This window comes from Lepidochelys olivacea, assembly GCF_965140295.1.
Source record: "Lepidochelys olivacea isolate rLepOli2 genome assembly, chromosome: 5".
Classification (NCBI taxonomy): domain Eukaryota; kingdom Metazoa; phylum Chordata; order Testudines; family Cheloniidae; genus Lepidochelys; species Lepidochelys olivacea.
The window spans coordinates 97,469,212-97,492,673 of record NC_140415.1 but is presented as its reverse complement, the minus strand read 5'-3'; the positions used below and the strand labels follow the sequence as shown (position 1 = coordinate 97,492,673).

At 40.2% G+C, this 23,462-nt stretch overlaps 1 protein-coding gene across 1 annotated transcript in view; it reads right to left on the bottom strand.

Moving 5' to 3' along the window:
- Nucleotides 1–23,462, bottom strand: part of TRPM6 (transient receptor potential cation channel subfamily M member 6) — a 169,266-nt gene that overhangs the window by 117,028 nt on the left and 28,776 nt on the right. The window contains exons 3-4 of the mRNA XM_084628138.1: nucleotides 6,954–7,033; nucleotides 5,668–5,706 (exon numbers count right to left, since the gene is read on the bottom strand). Of these exons, the coding sequence (XP_084484264.1) occupies nucleotides 5,668–5,706; nucleotides 6,954–7,033 (119 nt within the window). The remainder of the gene's footprint in view (nucleotides 1–5,667; nucleotides 5,707–6,953; nucleotides 7,034–23,462) is intronic.

Below are 23,462 nucleotides of genomic sequence, written 5' to 3'. Positions count from 1 at the left end.
AGCTTTCCTCATTCTCGTTGCCTTTTTTTAAATGATACGCATAGGAAACACTGTCATACAAAGTGCAATTTACACAGTCTACAACCCTTTGACAATTACAGTGAGAGTCATTGTCAGTACAGTCATTGCTTCACAAATGTTGCTTGGGTGGGAGCCAATTTCCAGAAAAGGAAATGGCTGCATAACACATGCACCGTAGAGATAAAAAGTACATTCCACAGATAATGAGAGCGCTGCAAGAGCCCAGGTTAGACAGATAGAGAGACCCTAAAACGGATTAGCATATGTCTGTACGTGGGTATATCCATCCAACCCCACTCTGTTTTGTGAATACCCTTTTAATTGTAAAATTGTGCTGTGCCTTCACTTCTGCACTGTGGCCTCCATCTTGAACTGAAGCACCCACAACATGTTGGGGAAATTCTTGCTCCCAACAGACTTCTAACAATAAAGAACAATCTTGGCTTTCCATAAATGGAAGCTCCCTAGAACAAGGAACAAGTTGTAGCCCAGGGAAACCAGTTCTCCAAGTCTGAACTTTGGGTGGGTGGGAACTAAGCAATGAATCACTTGAAAAGAGACTTGAAGCCCCTCAAAGGGGTCACCTAATAGTAGGGACATGAACTTCATAAAAGGACAAGTTCTGCTCTGAACTGGGTCTCGCTCTCCAGCTACCCATCTGCTGACAAAAGACAAGACTGGGCAGGTGGAAAGAGGGTGCACAAGAATCCAGGATTCCCTGGAAGGACATGCCTATGACAAAAAGGGCTCTCAGGAAGGGTCAGGAAACTGAGGCAGGGTCTTGCATGCAGTTATATATATGCAGCTATACATAGTTCTGTATATCTACTGTGCTGTAGCTGTGTTTAAAAGTGCCTTTACAAAGTCTCTGTGTTACTTCCTTTAACTGTCACAAACTCTCCGAAGGGTGAGACAGTAACCCAGAGTACCCACAAGGGTGGAGTTGTGCAGGTGTGCTTAAACTCCTGGAAAAACTTGGGGTCTAGGGAAGCTACTGTCCCATGCCCTGAGAAGGGAAACCAGGAGTTGGAGTTTGTATCTCATGAGCGCATTTAAGAGCCAGACCTGGAGACAGTGCCTGAATTCTGTTCAGATTACAGAGTAGCAGCCGTGTTAGTCTGTATTCGCAAAAAGAAAAGGAGTACTAGTGGCACCTTAGAGACTAACCAATTTATTTGAGCATAAGCTTTCATGAGCTACAGCTCACTTCATCGGATGCATTCAGTGGAAAATACAGTGAGATTTATATACACACAGAACATGAAAAAATGGGTGTTATCATACCACACTGTAAGGAGAGTGATCACTTAAGATGAGCTATTACCAGCAGGAGAGCAGGGGGTGGGGGGGGAGAAAACCTTTTGTAGTGATAATCAAGGTGGGTCATTTCCAGCAGTTAACAGGAACATCTGAGGAACAGTGAGGGCGGGGGGTGGTCTACAGCCAAGCTCTGCGATACAACCGCATTTGCTCCAACCCCTCAGACAGAGAGAAACACCTACAAGATCTCTATCAAGCATTCTTACAACTACAATACCCACCTGCTGAAGAGAAGGAACAAATTGACAGAGCCAGAAGAGTACCCAGGAGTCACCTACTACAGGACAGGCCCAACAAAAATAATAACAGAACGCCACTAGCCATCACCTTCAGCCCCCAACTTAAACCTCTCCCACACATCATCAAGGATCTACAACCTATCCTGAAGGACGACCCATCACTCTCACAAATCTTGGGAGACAGGCCAGTCCTTGCGTACAGACAGCCCCCCAACCTGAAGCAAATACTCACCAGCAACCACACACCACACAACAGAACCACTAACCCAGGAAACTATCCTTGCAACAAAGCCCATTGCCAACTGTGTCCACATATCTATTCAGGGGACACCATCATAGGGCCTAATCACATCAGCCACACTATCAGAGGCTCATTCACCTGCATATCTACCAATGTGATATATGCCATCATGTGCCAGCAATGCCCCTCTGCCATGTACATTGGTCAAACTGGACAGTCTCTACGTAAAAGAATAAATGGACACAAATCAGACGTCAAGAATTATAACATTCAAAAACCAGTCGGAGAACACTTCAATCTCTCTGGTCACTCGATTTCTGATCTAAAAGTTGCAATTCTTCAACAAAAAAAACTTCAAAAACAGACTCCAACGAGAGACTGCTGAATTGGAATTAATTTGCAAACTGGATACAATTAACTTAGGCTTGAATAGAGACTGGGAGTGGATGGGTCATTACACAAAGTAAAACTATTTCCCCATGTTTATTCTCCCCCCCCCACTGTTCTTCAGATGTTCTTGTCAACTGCTGGAAATGGCCCACCTTGATTATCACTACAAAAGGTTCCCTCTCCCTCCTCCCCACCCATTCCCCCCCCCCGCTCTCCTGCTGGTAATAGCTCACCTTAAGTGATCACTCTCCTTACAGTAAAAAGAAAAGGAGTACTTGTGGCACCTTAGAGACTAACCAATTTATTTGAGCATAAGCTTTCATGAGCTACAGCTCACTGCATCCAATGAAGTGAGCTGTAGCTCACGAAAGCTTATGCTCAAATAAATTGGTTAGTCTCTATGGTGCCACAAGTACTCCTTTTCTTTTTGCGAATACAGACTAACACGGCTGTTACTCTGAAACCTCTCCTTACAGTGTGTATAACACCCATTTTTTCATGTTCTGTGTGTATATAAATCTCCTCACTGTATTTTCCACTGAATGCATCCGATGAAGTGAGCTGTAGCTCACGAAAGCTTATGCGCAAATAAATTGGTTAGTCTCTAAGATGCCACTAGTACTCCTTTTTTTTCTGTTCAGATTAGTAAACTTAAAAGCTCATGGCCTTTGGATCCCATACAGCAGCCTGGTGACCATCCAGAAGGGGGAGTCAGTCTGGGCTGTCACAGAGTCATTATAGTGTTGTGTTTGCAAATTGATGCTGCTCAGAAGCATGTGTCAGCCTTTCCAATGTATTTAGTAAAGTTGGTAGAATAATGGAGAGTCACCTATATATTCACAATTAAACTACTCAAATTTGATTAACAGCTATTTGTGAGGTCATGCCATTCATTATTTGAAAATATTTGTATAACCACCGGCACTCACTAAATGTTTGCAAACCTTGAGACTCCATGTCTTCCTTCTGAGACCCCAGGTCAAAAACAACCCAATTTGAAAAGTAATCTGCCCAAACTATAAGGCCAATATTTACAAATATCAAATACAACCAGTGCCATCTGGAATGATTCATGAATAATATCTAGACCAAAGTAAGCCTAAATTGGTTGAGTTTTTGTCCCAATAAATACAGTTTTAACCAGTTGTAACATTTATGTCTGTATTAAGCTTTGCCAGAAAAATCCTTTCAGAATGAAGCTTTGTGCATATCTTTCAGCTAAAAAACAACAAAAAACAAAATCCTTTGTTTTGAAAAATGTAGCTGGATGCAATTTTTATATTTATAAATGTAAACACTGAAAGTGCACACTAAAAAAAAAAAATCGTAATCATTGGACCTAGTTCTTATTTTTACCAGTTTGTTAGCCATTGCTTTAATATGCAGTAACTCATGCAGTTGTTTTGTTTCAGTTTCCAGACTCAGCACACACCATAGCAGGAGGACTGGAAGGAGACTTTCTACATAGAACAAGTGCCAAGGAAGGTCAACATTCTGATCTAACAGACTTTACAGTAGCATCTTAAATGCACACTAGTGCAAGCTGTGCACGGGCACTCATGTTAATTTCAAAGGTGGGATCAAAAATCTGATGATGAACATAAGTAGTATGAATATCAGCTGCCTAAAAAGACCACTGCCCTGTTAAAATACACACTACTATGTGAGGTCCAGTGCATTCCCCTTTCCCATCTGTGATGTCATCTGATTAATATATGACCTTATAGATCATTGTTGCTACCACTGTTATACAATTGCAACAAAGGTTGTGCAAAAATATGTCATGTAAGGTGTCTATGAAAAAGATATGGTTTGCTGAATATGATTATCCTATTTGCATGCATGCATGCATGCATGCATCATTTTTTTTTATCTGAAGTTATTATGAATATTGACTCTATGCCTGTATTTCAAATGTGTTTGCTTCTGTGGTCACACCCACAAGGCAGCTTATTTCTAGTTTGGCCAGCACATTGTAAAGGGATTATTCAAGTTGAATAGCCCATCAAAGAACAGTTAACTCACAATGGACCATAAGGCTTATCCCTACCTGATGGCCCTTCCTGTGCACATTCTAGCTAGAATATGGGTAATGGCCTCTGCTATGACTCAGCGAAGCATGCAATGGCATGTGACCAAATCATGTGACCCTAAACTCCATCTTCTTATCTGGATTTTTCCATAAACTGTGCTAAGGGCTTTGTTTGGAACAATGGGTTTCTCTCCACATGGCAGAAGCTATAAAAGGCCCTGAAAACATCTCCATTTTGCCTCTTTCCTACTTTAACCTCTGGACTATGGACTTATACTAATGGGAGCATTTTAACCAAGGGCCTGAGGACCTTCCAAATCATTTGGAAGCAACCAGAAACTTAACAAACCAGTGGTTTATTTCATCACTGCTTCAAGCCTGAACTAAGACTTTTGCAATTATTGTATGTTTTTGATTCCTTTAACCAACTTTAAATCTCACCTTTCTTTATTTTTATAAATAAACCTTTAGATTTTAGATACTAAAGGATTGGCAACGGCGTGATTATTGGGTAAGATCTGAGTTATATATTGTCCTGGGTGTGTGGCTTGTCCTTTGGGATCAGCAGAACCCTTTTGTTTGATAAAATCAATTTTAAATAACCACTCATCATTAAGTCTAGTGTCTGGGTGTTAAACCCAGGACTGGAATTCCTAAGGAGGCTGCATTCCTGACTTCTTGTTAACCAGTGTGATGAGACAGGAGTTTACTTTTGTTGCTGGTTTGGTATATCTTATGGAAGAATTACCACCAATTTTGGGGTATGGTTGCCCTATTTCTCAGCAGCTTGTCCTGAATTTAGTATTCTCAATTGTGACCCACTGAAGCACAGTGACACCACCTTAATAAATTAAAAGAAAACAGACCAAAAACTTTTCTAGTGGCCTCACATCCTTTACACTTCCAAGCTGGTTTCTACAAAGCAGGAGCCCTGAACTACCAATGTTATCTGCTGATGACAGATGCAAGCCCCAAAATTTTGGAGAGAAAAAAAAAAAGTCGTCGTCCTTGTATTGTCCCCCTTCCACCCACCAAGGATTCCATTCCAACCACTTCCCTTCTCATCTGATTCCTACTGCCTCTCACATCCCTTCCACATCCTGTGCCATTCAGCATATGGCTAGAACTGTTAGCTGCCTAGTAAGGAGTTTTGTACTATTTCTGCCTGGTACCCATCAGGTCAGGATTAAGACAATTTGCCACAGAAATCTTTCTTTGCACATTTCCTAGTGTGTGTGAATTCAGTCTTAGTATGCAACTTACTTTAGCAGAATCTATAATAAATTCTTCCAACCGACCCCAGAAATTATGTTCTGACCATTTCAGTGGCTACAACGTTTTGCCATTGCTTGCTGGATTAAGAATACCAATTGTTTCTTTAGCCCATTTTAGAAAGCATAGCCTCAAATTTATAAAGGTCTTACCTGATTAAGTTCTGGCATATCTGGCATCGTGCAGGACATCTGGAGGAATATAGATCAATAAAACAGTGTGTTATTATATACAAGAAAACATCTGTAATTTGATGTATTAAATACTGGGTAATAAAAAGACGTATGAAAAAAATTCTAAACAATGGTATTGAAACTTGTGTATAGACTGTAGTCATCATCTGAAGATTTGTTCGAAAAGCTCAGTGTTTTATCTGGAATTTTAACTGTTATACTATTAGTATTTCATAGCTGAAGTCATCATCCTAATAAGGCATTAACCAGTTTAGTCTCTTGAGGACTGGAATGCTTTAATCTAACCCAAGTTATTGAGATAACCGGGTAAAATTTAATGGCCTGTGACACACAGGATGTCAGACTACATCATCTAATGGCTCCTTCTGGTCTTAAACTATATGAAACCATGAATTATCATTGTTTATTGAGCACCATCAATGCACTCAGAATTATATGATCATAGTACTACCCCCAAGAAGTTTACAATTTTAGGATCCGATCCTACAGGCCTTATTTAGTTAAAGCTACCACTTTAGTCATAAAGCTTGCGAGGGGAAAAAAATGTTTGTTTTGTTCATTCCTCAAATGAGGGTTGAAGCATTTTAATTTTTGACTCTTTCCAGTGTTCTATGGAAGAACAACATGATTCAGCTCACTCCTCAAGACAGAGACCTGCTGATAGGGATACTGGGATTAACAGTAGCTTCTCTTCTTCTATTTAGAGCAGGTTCTACCTTACTGTTTGACACAAGGTCACATTTTTGGAGTAGGAAGGAGAATTTCCACGTACCAGTAATGCAGTTCTATGAACTGCATCTCACATGGAGGCTCAGCCACATTTTCAGCTACCGGACTTAGAGCTACATGTCTGAAAGTCCAGAAGGGTCAACAGCTTCCAGTTTTGGTTTGCAACAAACAAACAATGGGGCTGTCATCACTTTACAAGTGTGTTGACAGAACTGTCTATGAAACAATTAACGAATGACAGTGCAGTCCTATCATGGTTATGACTTTTACTGGCCATCAAAAAGTGACTAAATCCTCTCCTATATATAACAGCATCTATTCTACACAATCTGTGCCTTCCTTAATATTTAAACAAAACATTGGTGTGAGCTTCTAACTGCATTGCAGCAGTGGACATGCCGCCCTCATGTAATTGTGGCACTGCAAAACTGTAAGAACAGCATCCACAGTATCCCTATAACATCTATCAGTTCTCTTTCAAGGTAACAAAAATAAAACCAAAACCACAACTATACCTGTGAGGATCTTTTGAGCTGGGTATGACTTTTGCACACTCTCTTTTATTGAAGACTTCTTCAATCCAAGATTTCTGAGACTGAAAAATAATGCCAAACAGAATTACAGTTCTGTACCTCAGAAAGCAAAATAAATAGTGACTACATAATTTCTACAGTGCAGGACCCGTAAAAAAAATCTCAGAATGCTTTATACAATGATATGTGTGCAGTGTAGTTATAGCAATTTAGGTCCCTGGATATTAGAGACTAGGCGGGTGACGTAACTTCTTTTATTGGACCAACAGAAGTTGTTCCAATAGAAGTTATTACCTCACCCATCTTGTCTCTCTGTTACACTGTGACGTCAGGAAACCAAATGCCAACTAACATTATCAAGGAGCCCAAATGAAAACCCTGAATCAGAACAACCCCAACACCTCACTCCCAAACTTAGAGGCATTCTATCTGAACCTGAACTTGGTAGTTTGGGTCCATCTCTTATTAATAAATGTGAAAGCTCACTCAGGGGAGGTTTAAGACTTACTTATAGCAGATGAAGTATCTAGGACAACCCAGAAGTGAGGGGAGATAAGAAATAAATGTTGATCTGTCAGTATCCTCCTCCTTCTGGATTATATATGTTAAATGTCTAGTATGTGGCTATCTTATTAAAGATGGAGGATTGCATTTTCTTCTTTTATAGATGAATATTAAGAATTGCAGTTGTCCCAGTTAAACATTTACTGATATGAAACTACAGAGAAATGCTGAAAAAGGCCTCTCCAAGGAGTTAATCCAACCTTTACTGAAGTCAACCAGAGTCCTTCCATTGGATAAGGCCCCTAGAGAAGGGCTATAAAATTGAGTGAGTTAGAAATGTACTGTGCTATGGATACTTCTCATGAAATCTCCCCAGGATTTTTTTTTTTCCAATCACATGATTTATTTCAAGACCAAATAAATCATCATCTCATGCTAAACTTCACTCTTCTGTCACTTTGACATTGTGTAGATGGGGGATAGGGAACTAAAAGTACCAAAAGCAATCTAGACAATTAAATGTTCAGGGCAATGATCTGTCTTCATACTTACAGTATTCATAAAGGGCCTATCACACTCTAAGAGCTATGTAAAATAGTAAATAATAAAAACAAATGAGAATGCCAGTAATTCAATTACTAGATTATACTATTTGGAGTCTTATAAGAAGAGTTCTGTTAGAACCCAGAATAATCTTCTTCAGCTTGTTTGATTAAGCATCATATTTCCACTAATCAGACAAGTGGTTTTTTTTAATTCACCTAAAATATTTTCATTCCAAATCGATGGCTGTTGATTTGACTGATGTACAGAACAGCAAGAGCTGTGTAAAATGTGGTGTAAAAATGTCTAAAAGGTCCCCTTTTGACTCCCCTTGAAAGCAATGGGATTCTTTCCTTTCAATAATAAGAGCCACATGAGGAACTTACTAATATTAGAGTTTGTAAGAAAGTAGATTTCTTATAATGATTTCTGTGTATATTCATCTGGGAACTACTGCATTTAATTGAGGCTAGTTATATCTTAGAAAGATGATGAATGGGAAAGATAATCCTCAGAGTTTGATAGGAGCTCAAAAACACACAGGAATATTAATAATTTCAGAAAGAAATTCATGGACTACAAATTTTAAAAAGAAGGCATAGAAATGCAGTTCAGGGGAAATGTTGAGTAGGAGCTGCATGGACTAGTTTCATTATTTGATAGCAGGTTTTGTATATACATTTCTCAGAAACCATTTGGACACATTCCTATTAGGAGCCATTACTCCTTCATGCCTCCCAAACAACTCCATCCTTATTTCTTGAGCAGTCAAGCAAAAAATTGAATTGACACCATTATAGCATACGGGGCTTCCAAAAATCTACCACTGTGGATTCTAAGCCTATCAAAAGTGGCAGAGAACAGCATGTCCATTAATTTTACTCACTGCCTTGAGGAAGAATTCATTTTGCTGAACTTGTTAATTAAAATGACTATGTTAGGGTGACCCAGTAGCTCTTTGATTAGTGCTGCACAGTACAACATGAGAGATCTGGACTCAATCTCATGCTCTCTTGGTGGGCACCACCTGGAAGCCCTGATAAAGCCAACAGGGGAAGAAAATGGAAGAGAAAAAGGAGTTGAGGAGAGCTGGCCATTTCTCAAAGACACAATATTAAAAAGGCACCACAGCAAGCTATCCTGATGCAACGGAAAGATAGGAAGAATAGTAAGAGGCCAATATGGCTCCATTAGGAGCTCTTTAATTACCTGAAAATCAAAAAGGAATCCTACAAAAAGTGGAAACATGGACAAATTGCTAAGGATGATACAAAAGAATAGCACGAGCATCTACAGATAAAATCAGAAAGGCTAACACACAAAAGAAGTTACATCTAGCAAGGGACAAAAGACAAGAAGAGGGTTTATAAATTCATTAGGAGCAAGAGAAAGATGGGTTCAGTACTGTTCAATAATGTTTATAATGACTTGGATAATGGAGTGGAGATATGCTTATAGAATTGGTAGATGACACCACGCTGTGAGGGGTTGTAAGCATTTTGGAGGACAGAATTAGAATTCGAAAGGAGAACTGATCTGAAATCAACAAGATAAAATTCACTAAAAACAAGTGCAAAGTACTACCCATAGGAAGGAAAAACATCCATCTCACAAATACAAATCTGGGAATAACTGTCTAGGCAGTAGTGCTGTAGAAAAGGATCTGGTGGTTATAGTGGATCACAAATTGAATATGAGCCAAGAATGTGATGCAGTTGCAAAAAAGACTAATATTTTAGTGTGTATCAGGACTGTTGTATCTAAGACAAGGATGGTAATTGTTCCTCTCTACTCAGCACTGGTGAAGCCTCAGCTGAAGTGTTGTATGCAGTTTTGGAAGGCACACTTCAGAAAAGATATGGACAAACTGGAAAGAGTCCACAGGAGAACAACAAAAATTATCAGAGATTTAGAAAAACTAACATATGAGGAGGAAAGGTTAAAAATGCTAGATACGTTCAGTCTTAAAGAAAGATGACAGAGGGAAACTGATAAGTTTTCAATATATTAAAGAAGATGGTGATCAATTGTTCTCCATGTCCACTGAAGGTAGGACAAAAGATAATCAACTTAACCTGCAGCAAGGGAAATTTAGGTTAGATATTAGGAAAAACTTTAAGGATAGTTAAATGCTAGAATAGGTTATGATGGAAGGTTGTGGAATCCCCATCACTGGAGGTTTTAAAGGACAGGTTAGATGAAACCTGGCTCAACACAGGGGGATAGAGTCGATAACTAATTGAGGTCCCTTCCTCCCCTATATTTCTATGCTCAGCCCTGAGAGACAGATGAGATCCTAATCTGCTTTCACTTCAATCTACGAGCAGCACTAATAGGTCATAAGAATAATTGTCCTCTTTGAGATCAAGAGATTAGTAACTCAAGGTGTCAGGTGACTTTCCTTAGGCTACACTATTTCCAGGTATTACCAGACTTTTTTTTTTTTATTTCCCAAAGGCATTCCCTTAGTTGGAATACTATGGTCCAGCTGTCAGATCCAGCTCTATAGCATGTAGTTCTAGTAGAGATCAAGTGTACTCAAATCATCCATAGACGTCTTGCTCCTGGGGGCATCTGCGCCAAAAAGTTAAAAATTATGCGCACAATATTTTAAAATTCTGCAAATTTTATTTGTGAAAATAACACTACATAATCACACCAGTTTCAATTATTTTGGCAATTTATTTCAAAATACCTTTCAGCAAGTATGTCTGAAACAATACAGACAAACACAAAAATTCCTCCAGGAGTAGAGAGTTAAAGAAACCCCTATGACAACCAAGTTCCTGTTTCTCTGCACCCTTCTCTCCCCCCAGAGCCCAGCCAGGGCCAGACACCTACAACCCCTCCCCCGCCCCCCCCCCCGCCAAAGCCCCTGCCAAGGTACCCCCCAGCCAATACACCCAAACCGCCTCCCCCTCACCAAGCCCAGCCGCGGGTGCCCCCATTGCCCAGATACCTGCACCCCCTTTCCCCCAAAAGCCCAGGGATCCAGAGGGAGAAACAGCCTAATGCTTGGTCCCAGGCTTGTATGGAGTTTCCTGCACGCTGCTGTCTAACTTCCCTCAGGGTGTGCTGTGAACTGAAACTGCCAGGAACCCTCTAGCTCTCTCCCCCTGGCAGTGTCTTCTATGTGTGAGCTGGGCTCTGCCTGGTTAAGCAGCCTCTAGTGGCAGCCAGCAGTACTGCGGCCTATTTCTGTGAGGCGGAAAGGAAATTGTGTGTGCACGTTAATTTCTGCAAAATTTTGCATGGCACAGTGGCACAGAATTCCCTCAGGAGTAACGCCCCTGCCCCTAAAGATCACAATATTTATAAACAGAGCTTTGGATGCAGGCTGGGGCCCGAAAGAGAATGGTATCAGGAGAAGTTTTGCCTGCCTAACTTTAAATTCTTCTTCATTGCCTTACACAATGCAAGTGATAACATATGCTATTAAGTTTAGAAAAAGAGTAAAGAAAAGACCAAACACCACATCATAGCCATTTGGTGAAATGTTCAAAGCCAAAGGACAACTTTCAGTTTCACATTGTCCGGAAGCATAGAAAGAAAAAGGAGAGTGAGTTTGTGTGTGTGGTTTTTAGAGGGGGGTGGGAGGGTGAGAAAACCTGGATTTGTGCTGGAAATGGCCCACCTTGATTATCATACACATTTTAAAGAGAGTGGTCACTTTGGATGGGCTATTACCAGCCGGAGAGTGAGTTTGTGTGGGGCGGGGCGGAGGGTGAGAAAACCTGGATTTGTGCTGGAAATGGCCCAACTTGATGATCACTTTAGATAAGCTATTACCAGCAGGAGAGTGGGGTGGGAGGAGGTATTGTTTCATGGTCTCTGTGTATATAATGTCTTCTGCAGTTTCCACAGTATGCATCCGATGAAGTAAGCTGTAGCTCACGAAAGCTCATGCTCAAATAAATTGGTTAGTCTCTAAGGTGCCACAAGTACTCCTTTTCTTTTTGCGAATACAGACTAACACGGCTGTTACTCTGAAAGAAAATGCATTAGACAAGGTAACTATATGTAGTTTTCCTTATTTTTCTGTATTTCTTACTATCAGCTTTTCGTACCACCTGTGACGGGTTCAGTCACAGAGACCCCCTTGGGACTATCACCTGATGTGCTGAAACTACCTCTGAGACAGTTTTCTTGGTCACCTTGGGACTCCATAACCCTGTCTTTGTTGAGCCAGACACGCAAGCCTGCTGCAACACAGACCCAGGGTCTGAACCACACCCCCAAATCTGCAAACTTAACTGGAAACAGCTCAGCAAGTACTCCTGTCTCCAGCACCCAGACACCCAGCTCTCAATGGGATCCAAACCCCAAATAAATCAATTTTACTCTGTATAAAGCTTACACAGGGTATACTCATAAATTTCCGCCCTCTATAACACTGATAGAGAGATATGCACAGCTGGTTGCTCCCCCAGGTATTAATCACTTACTCTGGGTTCATTAATAAACAAAAGTGATTTTATTAAGTTTAAAAGGTAGGATTTAAGTGGTCTCAAGTAATAACGGACAGAACAAAATAAGTTACCAAGCAAAATAAAACAAAACACGCAAGTCTATGCCTAATACATTAAGAAACTTAATACAGGTAAATCTCACCCTTAGAGATGTTCCAATAAGCGTCTTTCACAGACTAGACGCCTTCTTATTCTTGGCCCAAGCCTTTCCCCACTACAGACCTTTAGTTCCAGCTCAAGTGGTAACTTGGGGATTTCTCATGACTGGCAGCCCCCTTTGTTCTGTTCCACCCCCTTTTATAACTTTGGCACAAGGCGGGAATCTTATTTCTCTGGGTTCCCACCCCTCCTTCTAAATGGAAAAGCACCAGGTTAAAGATGGAATCCAGTACCAGGTGACATGGTCACATGTCCTGTGAGACCCCAAGCCTTCATGCTCCACAGCCTGACTCACAGGAATGCAGGAAAGCTTGCAAGTAAACAGAGCCTTTTACAACCAATTGTCCCAGTCAATGGGAGCCATCAAGATTCTAAACCACAATCAATGGCCCACATTTTGCATAATTACAATAGGACTTCAGAATTATATTTCATATTTAAGAATGATACATACATACAAATACGATGAACACACTCAGTAGATTATAAACTTTGTAATGATGTTGGATCATATTAAAGAAGTTCTGTATTAAAATCACAAATGAGTTTGATTCCCCATAGTTTCAATTCCAGGGTATTACTAATGAAGAGCTCTCTTGGTTTTTGGTACTGTTTCTCTCCCTCTATGTGTGAAACTTGCAAGCTGCTAATTGCGTTAGTACATTCTAAGACAGAGTCTGTTCTCAAAGCAGTTCACAGAGAGAGAGACTCAAAACAATACTCTAACAACAGAAACAGCACCCAGAGACTCCCCACCCTTTTGTTGTATTAACAATTGTGATTAAAATAGAGATAGAGGATGTATGTGGATGGATGCTTGGTGTGGATAATAACTGAATGATCAGGGAGGTGCCAGCCTAAGAATCCAGTGTCCATCGGCTGAAGAAGGCGTCAAGTGGAAATAATCAGAGGACCCCCCCCTCCCGGTGGGCAAACTGGAATCCACCCAACAGCCTCAAGAATGGGAGAACCAAAGAACAAGATAACATCTTGGAGCCGTCAGGAATGTGCTATCTGCTGATTGATTCAGCAACAGCATGATGAAGCAATTCCCATAGACTGGCATAGGAAGAAATTCCTATAAAAATAGACTCTAAAAAGTGAGAACTTTGGGGTCTGATTCTGCAAACCAACTTCCAGGAGCATTAGATGAGCATCTGACAAGGCCCTGCTCCCTCCTCATTTTCAGGCCACCTGGCCAGTGGCTTGGCATGAGCAACTCTAAGGCTGGTAACTATGATAACAACCTTGCAGAACCTGTGTGTGTGTGTGTTTGTATGAATGAATGTGTGACTAAATATGAGATTGAATGGAATGTTATAACTATAACTAACTGCTTACTATGATTCTTTCTGTATTCACAATAAATGTGGTATTTTGCCTTTTTCCCTTTAATAAGATCCTGCTGGTTTTTATTTTATTGGTACAACATTTTGGTGGAGAATTGCGAAAGGGGGAATATTGGTAAAAAACCTCAGTTATTGTAAATATTGGTGTGCACACCGCCAGCTCTAGTGAGCTAGGCATTTCTATTAGGTTAACCAGACCTGCTGGCCTCCGAGAAGGTAGTAGGGAAAACAGATTAAACCAGACCTGCTGGCCTCCGAGAAGGTAGCAGGGGACCTGCTGGCCTCCGAGAAGGTAGCAGGAAAAACAGATTAAACCAGACCTGCTGGCCTCCGAGAAGGTAGCAGGGGACCTGCTGGCCTCCAAGAAGGTAGTAGGGAAAACAGATTAAACCAGACCTGCTGGCCTCCGAGAAGGTAGCAGGGGACCTGCTGGCCTCCGAGAAGGTAGCAGGGAGAAACAGGTTAACCGGACCTGCTGGCCTCCGAGAAGGTAGCAGGGAGAAACAGGTTAACCAGACCTGCTGGCCTCCGAGAAGGTAGCAGGGAGAAACAGGTTAACCAGACCTGCTGGCCTCCGAGAAGGTAGCAGGGAGAAATAGGTTAACTGGACCTGCTGGCCTCTGGGAAGGTAGCAGGGGACCTGCTGGCCTCCGGGAAGGTAGCAGGGGAAAAACGCATAGATTAAGCTATGATTTCAGAATCTAGGCTGTGTCACTTGCTAAGTAATACCAGCAGTGACAAAGAGATTGAAATATCCATGTTAAGATGTTTAAAAGAAAACAGGGTAAGCCAGTACTAGAGGGAGGAATGGAGTCAGAAGGAACTCCAACCTCACCTTTTGTTAAAGAAATTACACCTTTTAAACAAATCCTTCAAAAATTTGGGCACAGTCCTTGGACTAAACAAGCCCTAGCTGATGTCTGCACTATTTCGGACCTAGAGGATAGATTGGCTCAGTATATCCTCATATACAAACCTTCTAGTGCTGCCAAAAGAGATGCAGCAGCAATTTGGTTGTTGTGGGAGGCATGTAAGGATTCTTCCCTCCGCTTGTCTTCATGTAAAGAGGAAAAGGCACAAATGGAAAAGGGAGCAGACAATTGGAAGGTGCTGGCTACAAATACCCAAAGCCAGCTGAAAATAGTGAAAGAGGCACTCCAGGAATACAAAAAGAGTGAAAAAGTTAACTCTGCAGAGGCTGGAGGGAGGCAGATAAAGGGGGAGAAGGTCCTATGTACGGCACCCCCAGGCATAATTACAAAGAGAAAAGAGAGTAAAAAAAAAAAAAAAAGTTAACTCTGCAGAGGCTGGAGGGAATTAAGCAGTTAAACTTTGTATTTCACCCAAACAACTTTTAACCGAAAATGTTAAAAAGGAAAAGTGTTAGAGCATTCTTGGTTTCTTTGCAGCCATTCTGAAAGAAAAATGGGCCCTTTTCCAAAGGAATGTCTGTAAATTAGCCAGGCAAAAATAAACTATCTGATTAAAATCATTTGACTGGACAATTTAGTCAAATTTGCTAAAAGAACATAAGAGGGTTCTATTGGAACTTAACTGCCTCAAATGTATAAAGGGAATGTAAGATGTAAAAAACAGAGCAGTGTGGAAGGGATGTTAAGGAAAAGAAAATGTGTATGTATCTGTCTGTGTGTGTGTAAATATGTAAAGTTCTAAGGACCAGTTAGTTTTGTTTTTGTTAATGCCACTAAAAATCCATTTGACTCTTTAATTCAAAGTTGCAAAACTGACAGACCTTTTTGCTAGACACAGGTAATTAGTGTTGTTTGGCTTTGGGATTTGGCATTTAACCCTTAAAAGGTAACTCAATGCTTTACAAAATTTAAAATGTTTTTAAGTTGTGGCTGCAGCAGGGCAGTCAAAATCAGGAGAATATAAAAAAAAATTGTTTTGGATTCTTTTTGTTTGTTTTTTGTTTGTTTTTGTAACAAAATAGCAGATGAGAGTTGTAGTAAAAAAAAAATTAAAAAAAGACAGTGCCTCTCTGAAGCAACAGCAGGGGTGAGGTGCACAAAACAAAAAGAAGCAATGTTAGAAACACTGAGTCTTAAAATGGCTCTGAGTAATCAGACTGTCACTTTGATAAAGGTACATGAAAACTCTGTAAGCAAAAAAAAAAGAAATAGTGACACCTTATGTAAAAATGGATCTGGACAATGTTATAGAAGTTAAACTATGGAAGGAATGTGCATTTGCCCCAGAACATGTGCAGGGTATATTGTAGAAGGGGCAAAAGAAATGCAAACATACCATGCTACTTAATTAAAATGCTATTAGGGCTCCAAAGGGAGCCACAATAGGTTGGGTTTTCTTTTTCAGATTGCTGTGTGTTTTGGAAGCAGAAGTTAAAAGTAATCAAAACTCTGGTGAAAGTTGATTGTGTCCCTTTTAAGATAGAGTCTCTGAGCTGCTGATGGCTTTAAATCCAAAAGCAGGAAGTTTCTGTGAAAATGCAAATTACCTAAATGATAAAGGAAGGAAAGAACTAGCAGCACAAAGGAGCTGCAGATAAAGGACATACCTGGTCAGCAAACAAATTGTCTAAATAAAAGGCATGGGATAACAAGATAATTTTAATAAATGTAATGATAATAAGTATCCCTGTAACAACGTATAGTGTGTATGATTTTTGGAAAAATCCTTTAAGGTCGTATGGTAATGATGCTTCTCAGTTATTACCTGTAAATAAAACTTAAAGCTTAACACAGCAGGAAAAACATTATAAACTTAGTCTGCTGTATAAGAAGGAAAACTCAGGGATTTAATGACTAAACAGTGGGATAATTTCCCCATAACCCTTAAAAGATAAAAGCCTTTGAAACCTGGCCTGCCTATAGAACAAAAACAGGAAAATATGGGGGCAATTTCTCTGTTTTGCCTGCAATCAGCAAGGGTATTTGTAAAAGAAATATTTTAAGCAATAATCTGCCACCCCAAAAGGGGTAGAAACATGTTTTTTTGTCTTTCAGAAAATCAGGAAAAGCTGCCAGCTGAAAAGCAACCCAATACCATGAATCTACTGTCACAATAGAAATTGTGTTCTGTGTTCTATGTTTTGTCTTGTGTTTTGTGTTGTTGCTAGCACTGTTGTGTGTTTAAAAAAAAAAAAAATACTGAAGACCTGCAGGAACTTAAAAATAAATTAAGCTTTCTGTCCCAGCTACAGGACAGCCTGATACAAAAACAAGTACATGCCAATGTAGACTTGGTCCAAATTGGTCTAGGTAACCTAAAAGGCCAATGGAATCTTTAGTAATGGCTTAATACTACCACATGGCTTATCCATAAGAAAAAAAAAAATATTAGAAATAGGAAACTACACAGCCATAGCTATGGGATGCACTGAAATGCAGATACTTGCACTAGCTACTTTGGAACACAAAATGTTCTGGGTCATATTGGGAAATATTAAGGGTTTGATGCATTTGTTAAAAAAGAAAGAGATCATTGTTTGACACTTATCAATATGAATGGATGCAATATGTTTCCACTATTGTAAACCAGACTTGTTAATGGGAGAAATTGTTGTCAAAATTGCACACCAACAGTCCCTGGAGGCAAAGGTATTGAAGGTTAACCCACTCCCCATATTACACATGGGATCCTTTTGGCTACCCTGGACCTTGAGCCAGTGAGCTGGGGAGGAAGGGAAGCTATTGGACACTAGAGGTTGTACCGAATGGACTCCTCAAAAATGGGTGTGCCTCACCTTGCCTGTTGCCCCAGAACCTTGTAGTAAAGATACATCACTAGGATCATGTATGTGGCATGAATTGGAATCACAAACTCAAATTGCCTCACAGTACTTTCTCCTGAATAGGCTACATAGAAAGTGACACTGACGATTATAAATCTTAGTGTCAAAAGGGGGATTATGTTGGATCATATTAAAGAAGTTCTGTATTAAAATCACAAATGAGTTTGATTCCCCATAGTTTCAATTCCAGGGTATTACTAATGAAGAGCTCTCTTGGTTTTTGGTACTGTTTCTCTCCCTCTATGTGTGAAACTTGCAAGCTGCTAATTGCGTTAGTACATTCTAAGACAGAGTCTGTTCTCAAAGCAGTTCACAGAGAGAGAGACTCAAAACAATACTCTAACAACAGAAACAGCACCCAGAGACTCCCCACCCTTTTGTTGTATTAACAATTGTGATTAAAATAGAGATAGAGGATGTATGTGGATGGATGCTTGGTGTGGATAATAACTGAATGATCAGGGAGGTGCCAGCCTAAGAATCCAGTGTCCATCGGCTGAAGAAGGCGTCAAGTGGAAATAATCAGAGGACCCCCCCCTCCCGGTGGGCAAACTGGAATCCACCCAACAGCCTCAAGAATGGGAGAACCAAAGAACAAGATAACATCTTGGAGCCGTCAGGAATGTGCTATCTGCTGATTGATTCAGCAACAGCATGATGAAGCAATTCCCATAGACTGGCATAGGAAGAAATTCCTATAAAAATAGACTCTAAAAAGTGAGAACTTTGGGGTCTGATTCTGCAAACCAACTTCCAGGAGCATCAGATGAGCATCTGACAAGGCCCTGCTCCCTCCTCATGTCCAGGCCACCTGGCCAGTGGCTTGGCATGAGCAACTCTAAGGCTGGTAACTATGATAACAACCTTGCAGAACCTGTGTGTGTGTGTGTGTTTGTATGAATGAATGTGTGACTAAATATGAGATTGAATGGAATGTTATAACTATAACTAACTGCTTACTATGATTCTTTCTGTATTCACAATAAATGTGGTATTTTGCCTTTTTCCCTTTAATAAGATCCTGCTGGTTTTTATTTTATTGGTACAACAATGATACCTTACAAGAGACCTTTTGCATGAAGCATATTCCAGTTACATTATATTCACACTCATCAGCATATTTCCATAAAACATATGGAGTGCAACGTCACACCACCAACCCATTCTGAACTAGCATTAGATTTGTACATCTCTTTAAAAAAAAAAAAAAAAAAAAAAAGTAAAGATAGACACCAGATGTTCTGGGTACTTCCCATGGCATATTTGCATTCCTTTAATACACAGCCAGTTTTTCCTGTGATTAAAACAATAATGGCAATAATCACCCCATAAAACTTAATCCTTAGGTAGCTGACCACACTAATTCTAATCACAATGAGCCAAGCCTGAAGATATCAATAGAAAAAAATCTTATTGACGTCAATGCACTTTGGATCAGGCCCTAAAGACACAATCCTGCTTCAGTTAAGGTCAATGGTACAATTCCCATTTACTTCAATAATGCAGGATCAATTAATTTCCTTCTAAAGCTGGGGACACCGTCAGAGGGTAGACGATTCCCAGAGTCTGCACCAACTCCTACAGCATCGTTCACATCTCTTGTTTAATTCTACGTCAGAACTCTTAATAGCTTCTCCTAAACCATTCACTAGTACCTCTCAATAATACATTTCAAATTGTACACAATTTCAAACTGGATTGAGGGAATAAGTAAGTTTCCCCTTGCACCAGAAAGGAGCAGGAAAGAATTGAAAATTCGTCCCTACAAATATTTCTACATTATTTAATTTTTCTTCATGGGATGAAATGGTCAGGCCTTTCTACAGAATTTAAATATATATAGTTGTGTTATTTCCATGTTGGACACAGCTATGATAGGCAACAATTAAAAGGTTTGCGTTGCAGGACCACATGTATTCATGTTTAAGAAGTCTGGTTAAAACAAAATGCAATAACTCTGAACTTGTGAGGCTATTATCTTCACATCAGAATAAGATTAATTAAACTACATGCAGTACACGTTTTGTGATGTTCTGATGCTCATGAGACACTGTCTAGTTCCTTAGACAGTGATATAAACAAAAATCACAACAAACCAAATAAGTAAATATAACCAAACCAAAATTGGGAAAAATAAAATTTAGGTTTGCAACTCTCCTTCTCAGTGAAGGTGAGCTCCCTAGTTCCTGCGCTAAAGGAGATGGAAAATATTGATTATTTTCATTTACAGCCAGATTCTCAGCTGGCATTAATAGTCTCTGCCAAGTTACACTAGCTAAGGATCTGGCCCGTAACATTTATTGAGCTCTGTTTCTTAAATTAATGCTTTGATGAGGCATCTAGACTTGCACTGAGTGATCAGCAAGAAGGATTAGCTAGAGAATCCTGCATGTATTTTACAATTGAGTAAGGACTGCAGGATTTGGCAGCTAGAATTTAAAAACATTATTTCTCATTGTAATTAATTAACACACACTTACAGCTGGCTCCCATACTACTAGCAAGGTGCAAAGGCACTAAATTTAGATCAAGAAATGCTGACTAATTCACTATATTTTCAAATATGTCAGTCTACGATAAAAAGTGGTGCTTACTTTATTAATTTTCAGATTGGTAGTTCGAAAGCAAGTGCAGTTTTCATTGCTGCCTGAGTATTCCATCAAATCCTGCCTGAGTATTCCATCTGAAATCATAGGGCTACTCCTATAAAAACAAGGAAAGCAGGATTTGGCCCTCGGTCTATAATTTATATCAGTATTTCCAGATTATGAGTTTTCTGCAAATTTGGATAGGTGTATATATATATATATATATATATAAAATTAATTGTTACAGGTCACACTGCTTTGGAGTGATTGTGTAGTTTTCTGTGTAGTCAAAATGCAATCAGGGCCTGGGGTATTGATGCTTTGGGCATAGAGTTCAACTATTCAACTAGCCAGTAATATGCTTGCTTCTTCTAAAGTCAAAATCTTGCTCAGCGTGGCTATTCACAAAGCCTCAAATGCTCTTTCCTTGGTGAAGTCAATAATATAAAGAGATTCCAATCAATACATGCTATTTTTGAAGCTACTTCTATACAGCTGTTTGGACAACCTGGATTTTTACCAAGATGTCTTAAATTAAACATGAGCTATCCATCTACTGTTCCTAGAAGAACTGGGCTCCACCAGATAGTTCAAAGTTATCTTTATTCAGCAATTTTACATATAGTTTCTGGGTGAGCCTTACATAGGCCAATAAAAATGAAACAATGTTAAATATCACTATCACTTTATTGTCTGTACTATAAAACACGTTTTGTATGTGTATGCTTTTCAAATAAAGTTTACCAATAAACATTGTGTGTTTGTTTGTTTTTTCTTTGCTCATTAGTCACAGCTTTCTATTATCATAGTCAGCATTCTTCATGCCAAATTCTGTTCGTTTCACTTTCTTTAGTCCCGTGGTTTTCAAACTATGGTCCATGGACCCCTAGGGGTCCACAGACTATGTCTAAGATCTCCAAAGGGGTCTGCACCTCCATTTGAAAATTTTTAGGGTCAGAAAATGAAAAAAAAAAAAAGGTTAAAAATCACAGCTGTAGTATCCAGTAAAGTCCATAATACACCCCACATGATGTTTAAAATACTGTTGTGCTCTAAACATTGACAATGAGGAAAGTGGCACCATCTTTTTTCTCAAAAGATTTGTTCTTTGTGTGTATTCAGTCATACTGAATCTTCATTTCTTAATGACAAAACCATTTCAACAAAGACCTTTCTTCCTTCTTTCACCTGACACCTGCAGGATCCCACCTCTGTCCTCATGGACGGCGGCAGAGGGTAGGAAATCCTTCCTGTCTCCAGGAAGCAACCCTGGGGTGTGGGGCTTATAGAGAGGGAGAGTAGGAGATGGATAAGGAGTCATGGGAATTGTTTAACTTCTGGGTTGTTTTTTTTGTTTTTAAATAAAAAACAGGAGTTCATAAGACTTATAGGTGGCTGGGGGCAGGGACAAAAGGAGAAAACAAAATACACACTACTTAAATGGCATAAATAATTACTGAGCTGAGGGTCACTTTGGTTGGGGGCAATGTCAAATGGCACAGTAGGTAGTGATTTGATGTAGATTAATTATAATTAAAGTTTAAATGATTTGGAGCCATCAAGTTGTGCACATTGGTAGCCTATGAACCACTTGATGTTATTTCTGTCATTCATTCTCCCCGCCCCTTCCCTCCAATTGTTTGTTACATTCATTTGTTGAGTCTTATCTTTGATTGGGACCCTGTCTAATGGGGCTCCACATGGGCAGAGCAGTCCACCTGCACACTGCATATTGCAAGATATGGGCCTTAGAGCAGAATTTTCAAAATTCTTGTCATACAGCTGCTCCCAAACAGGGCACCCTCACGTGGCTGACCACAACACAACAAGCACAACCTGCAAGCTTTCCTTTACTTCATTCCCCAAAGCCAGAAAATCGCCCATTCTCTTTTCCACAGACCAGACCACTGGCCATCTCATCAGCCTCGGAAAGGAATGATGTCCCCGTAAGAGACTAATAAAAGCCCTCTTCTAGGCATCATTTATTAATATGCGTACATCCATTGGTAGGTCTCTCAAAGTGAAACTGTTCACAAATCCCAAAATAAAACAAGCTAAAAAAGAATAGTTTACCAGTTTTGTCATCCCTCTCCCAGGACCCCACCTCTGCAGGTCATCTACACAATCCTTGTTCCATGATACCTGTGCTCCTACTCCAGGACCTCCACCCTGCTGGCCATTCTCCAAGCTTCTTACAACTCTTCTGCCACAACCCTCATCTCAGATCTTCTGTGAGCAGGCTCCTCACAGCATTCCATTCTCCAGGCCTCCTTTTCCCACAAGTCTCGTCCCTGCTGAATTCCTCCAGAATCACACTCTTCACTTGAATTCAGCCTGCCCCTACCTAAGCCAGATCTTCCCCTTTATCTGGGGGCCTTCTGCTTGGTAAGGTTCCCCAGCTCCAGCCAGTCAACTCTCTTCTGTTCTTTCTGTGCACTAGCACTTCCCCTGAAGCAGCTCTCAACTCCTATTCTTTTTTGGAGGGAAGGTGTGGAGGGGGGCAGGAAAGAGCTAGTGCAGAACTAGCAGCTTGCTCCAAGGAACCCTCAACAGTTCCCAGCAGCAGCAGCTACTGATCCTTCCTGCATCTTCTTCCTCCCTATCTGAACTGCCTCTTGGGTTTTTAGAGATGCCAGGTGCTTTCTATCAGGCCACATTGGGAGGTGGCTAATTACTCATAGGTGAACAGGACCCATTCCTTCTTAAAGGGGCCAATCATCCTGTAACACCTAAGCAATTTAAGTGCCTAAGTCCCATTTCCAAAGTGACTTAGGAATCTAACCTGCCCATAAGCCTTGCCCACCAGTAAAGTGGTATAATCCCCTCTTTTGGATGGTGTAGTTGTATCAATATAGGGAAGAGGAATAAACTATACCAGTATAAGACACCTTTATACCGGTATTACTGCATCCACACAAGGGCATGTCCTGGTATAACTGTTGGTTAAATAAAAAGTCATGCCATTAATTTTAATAATTATACTAGTACAGAAATTGTGTGTATTACAGGCCTTAGTTTATGAGCTCTTTAGGGCAGCAACAAAGTCTTTGTGTGTTTGTACTCTACCTGCAACAATGGAGCCCCTATCCTGACTGGGGGCTGTA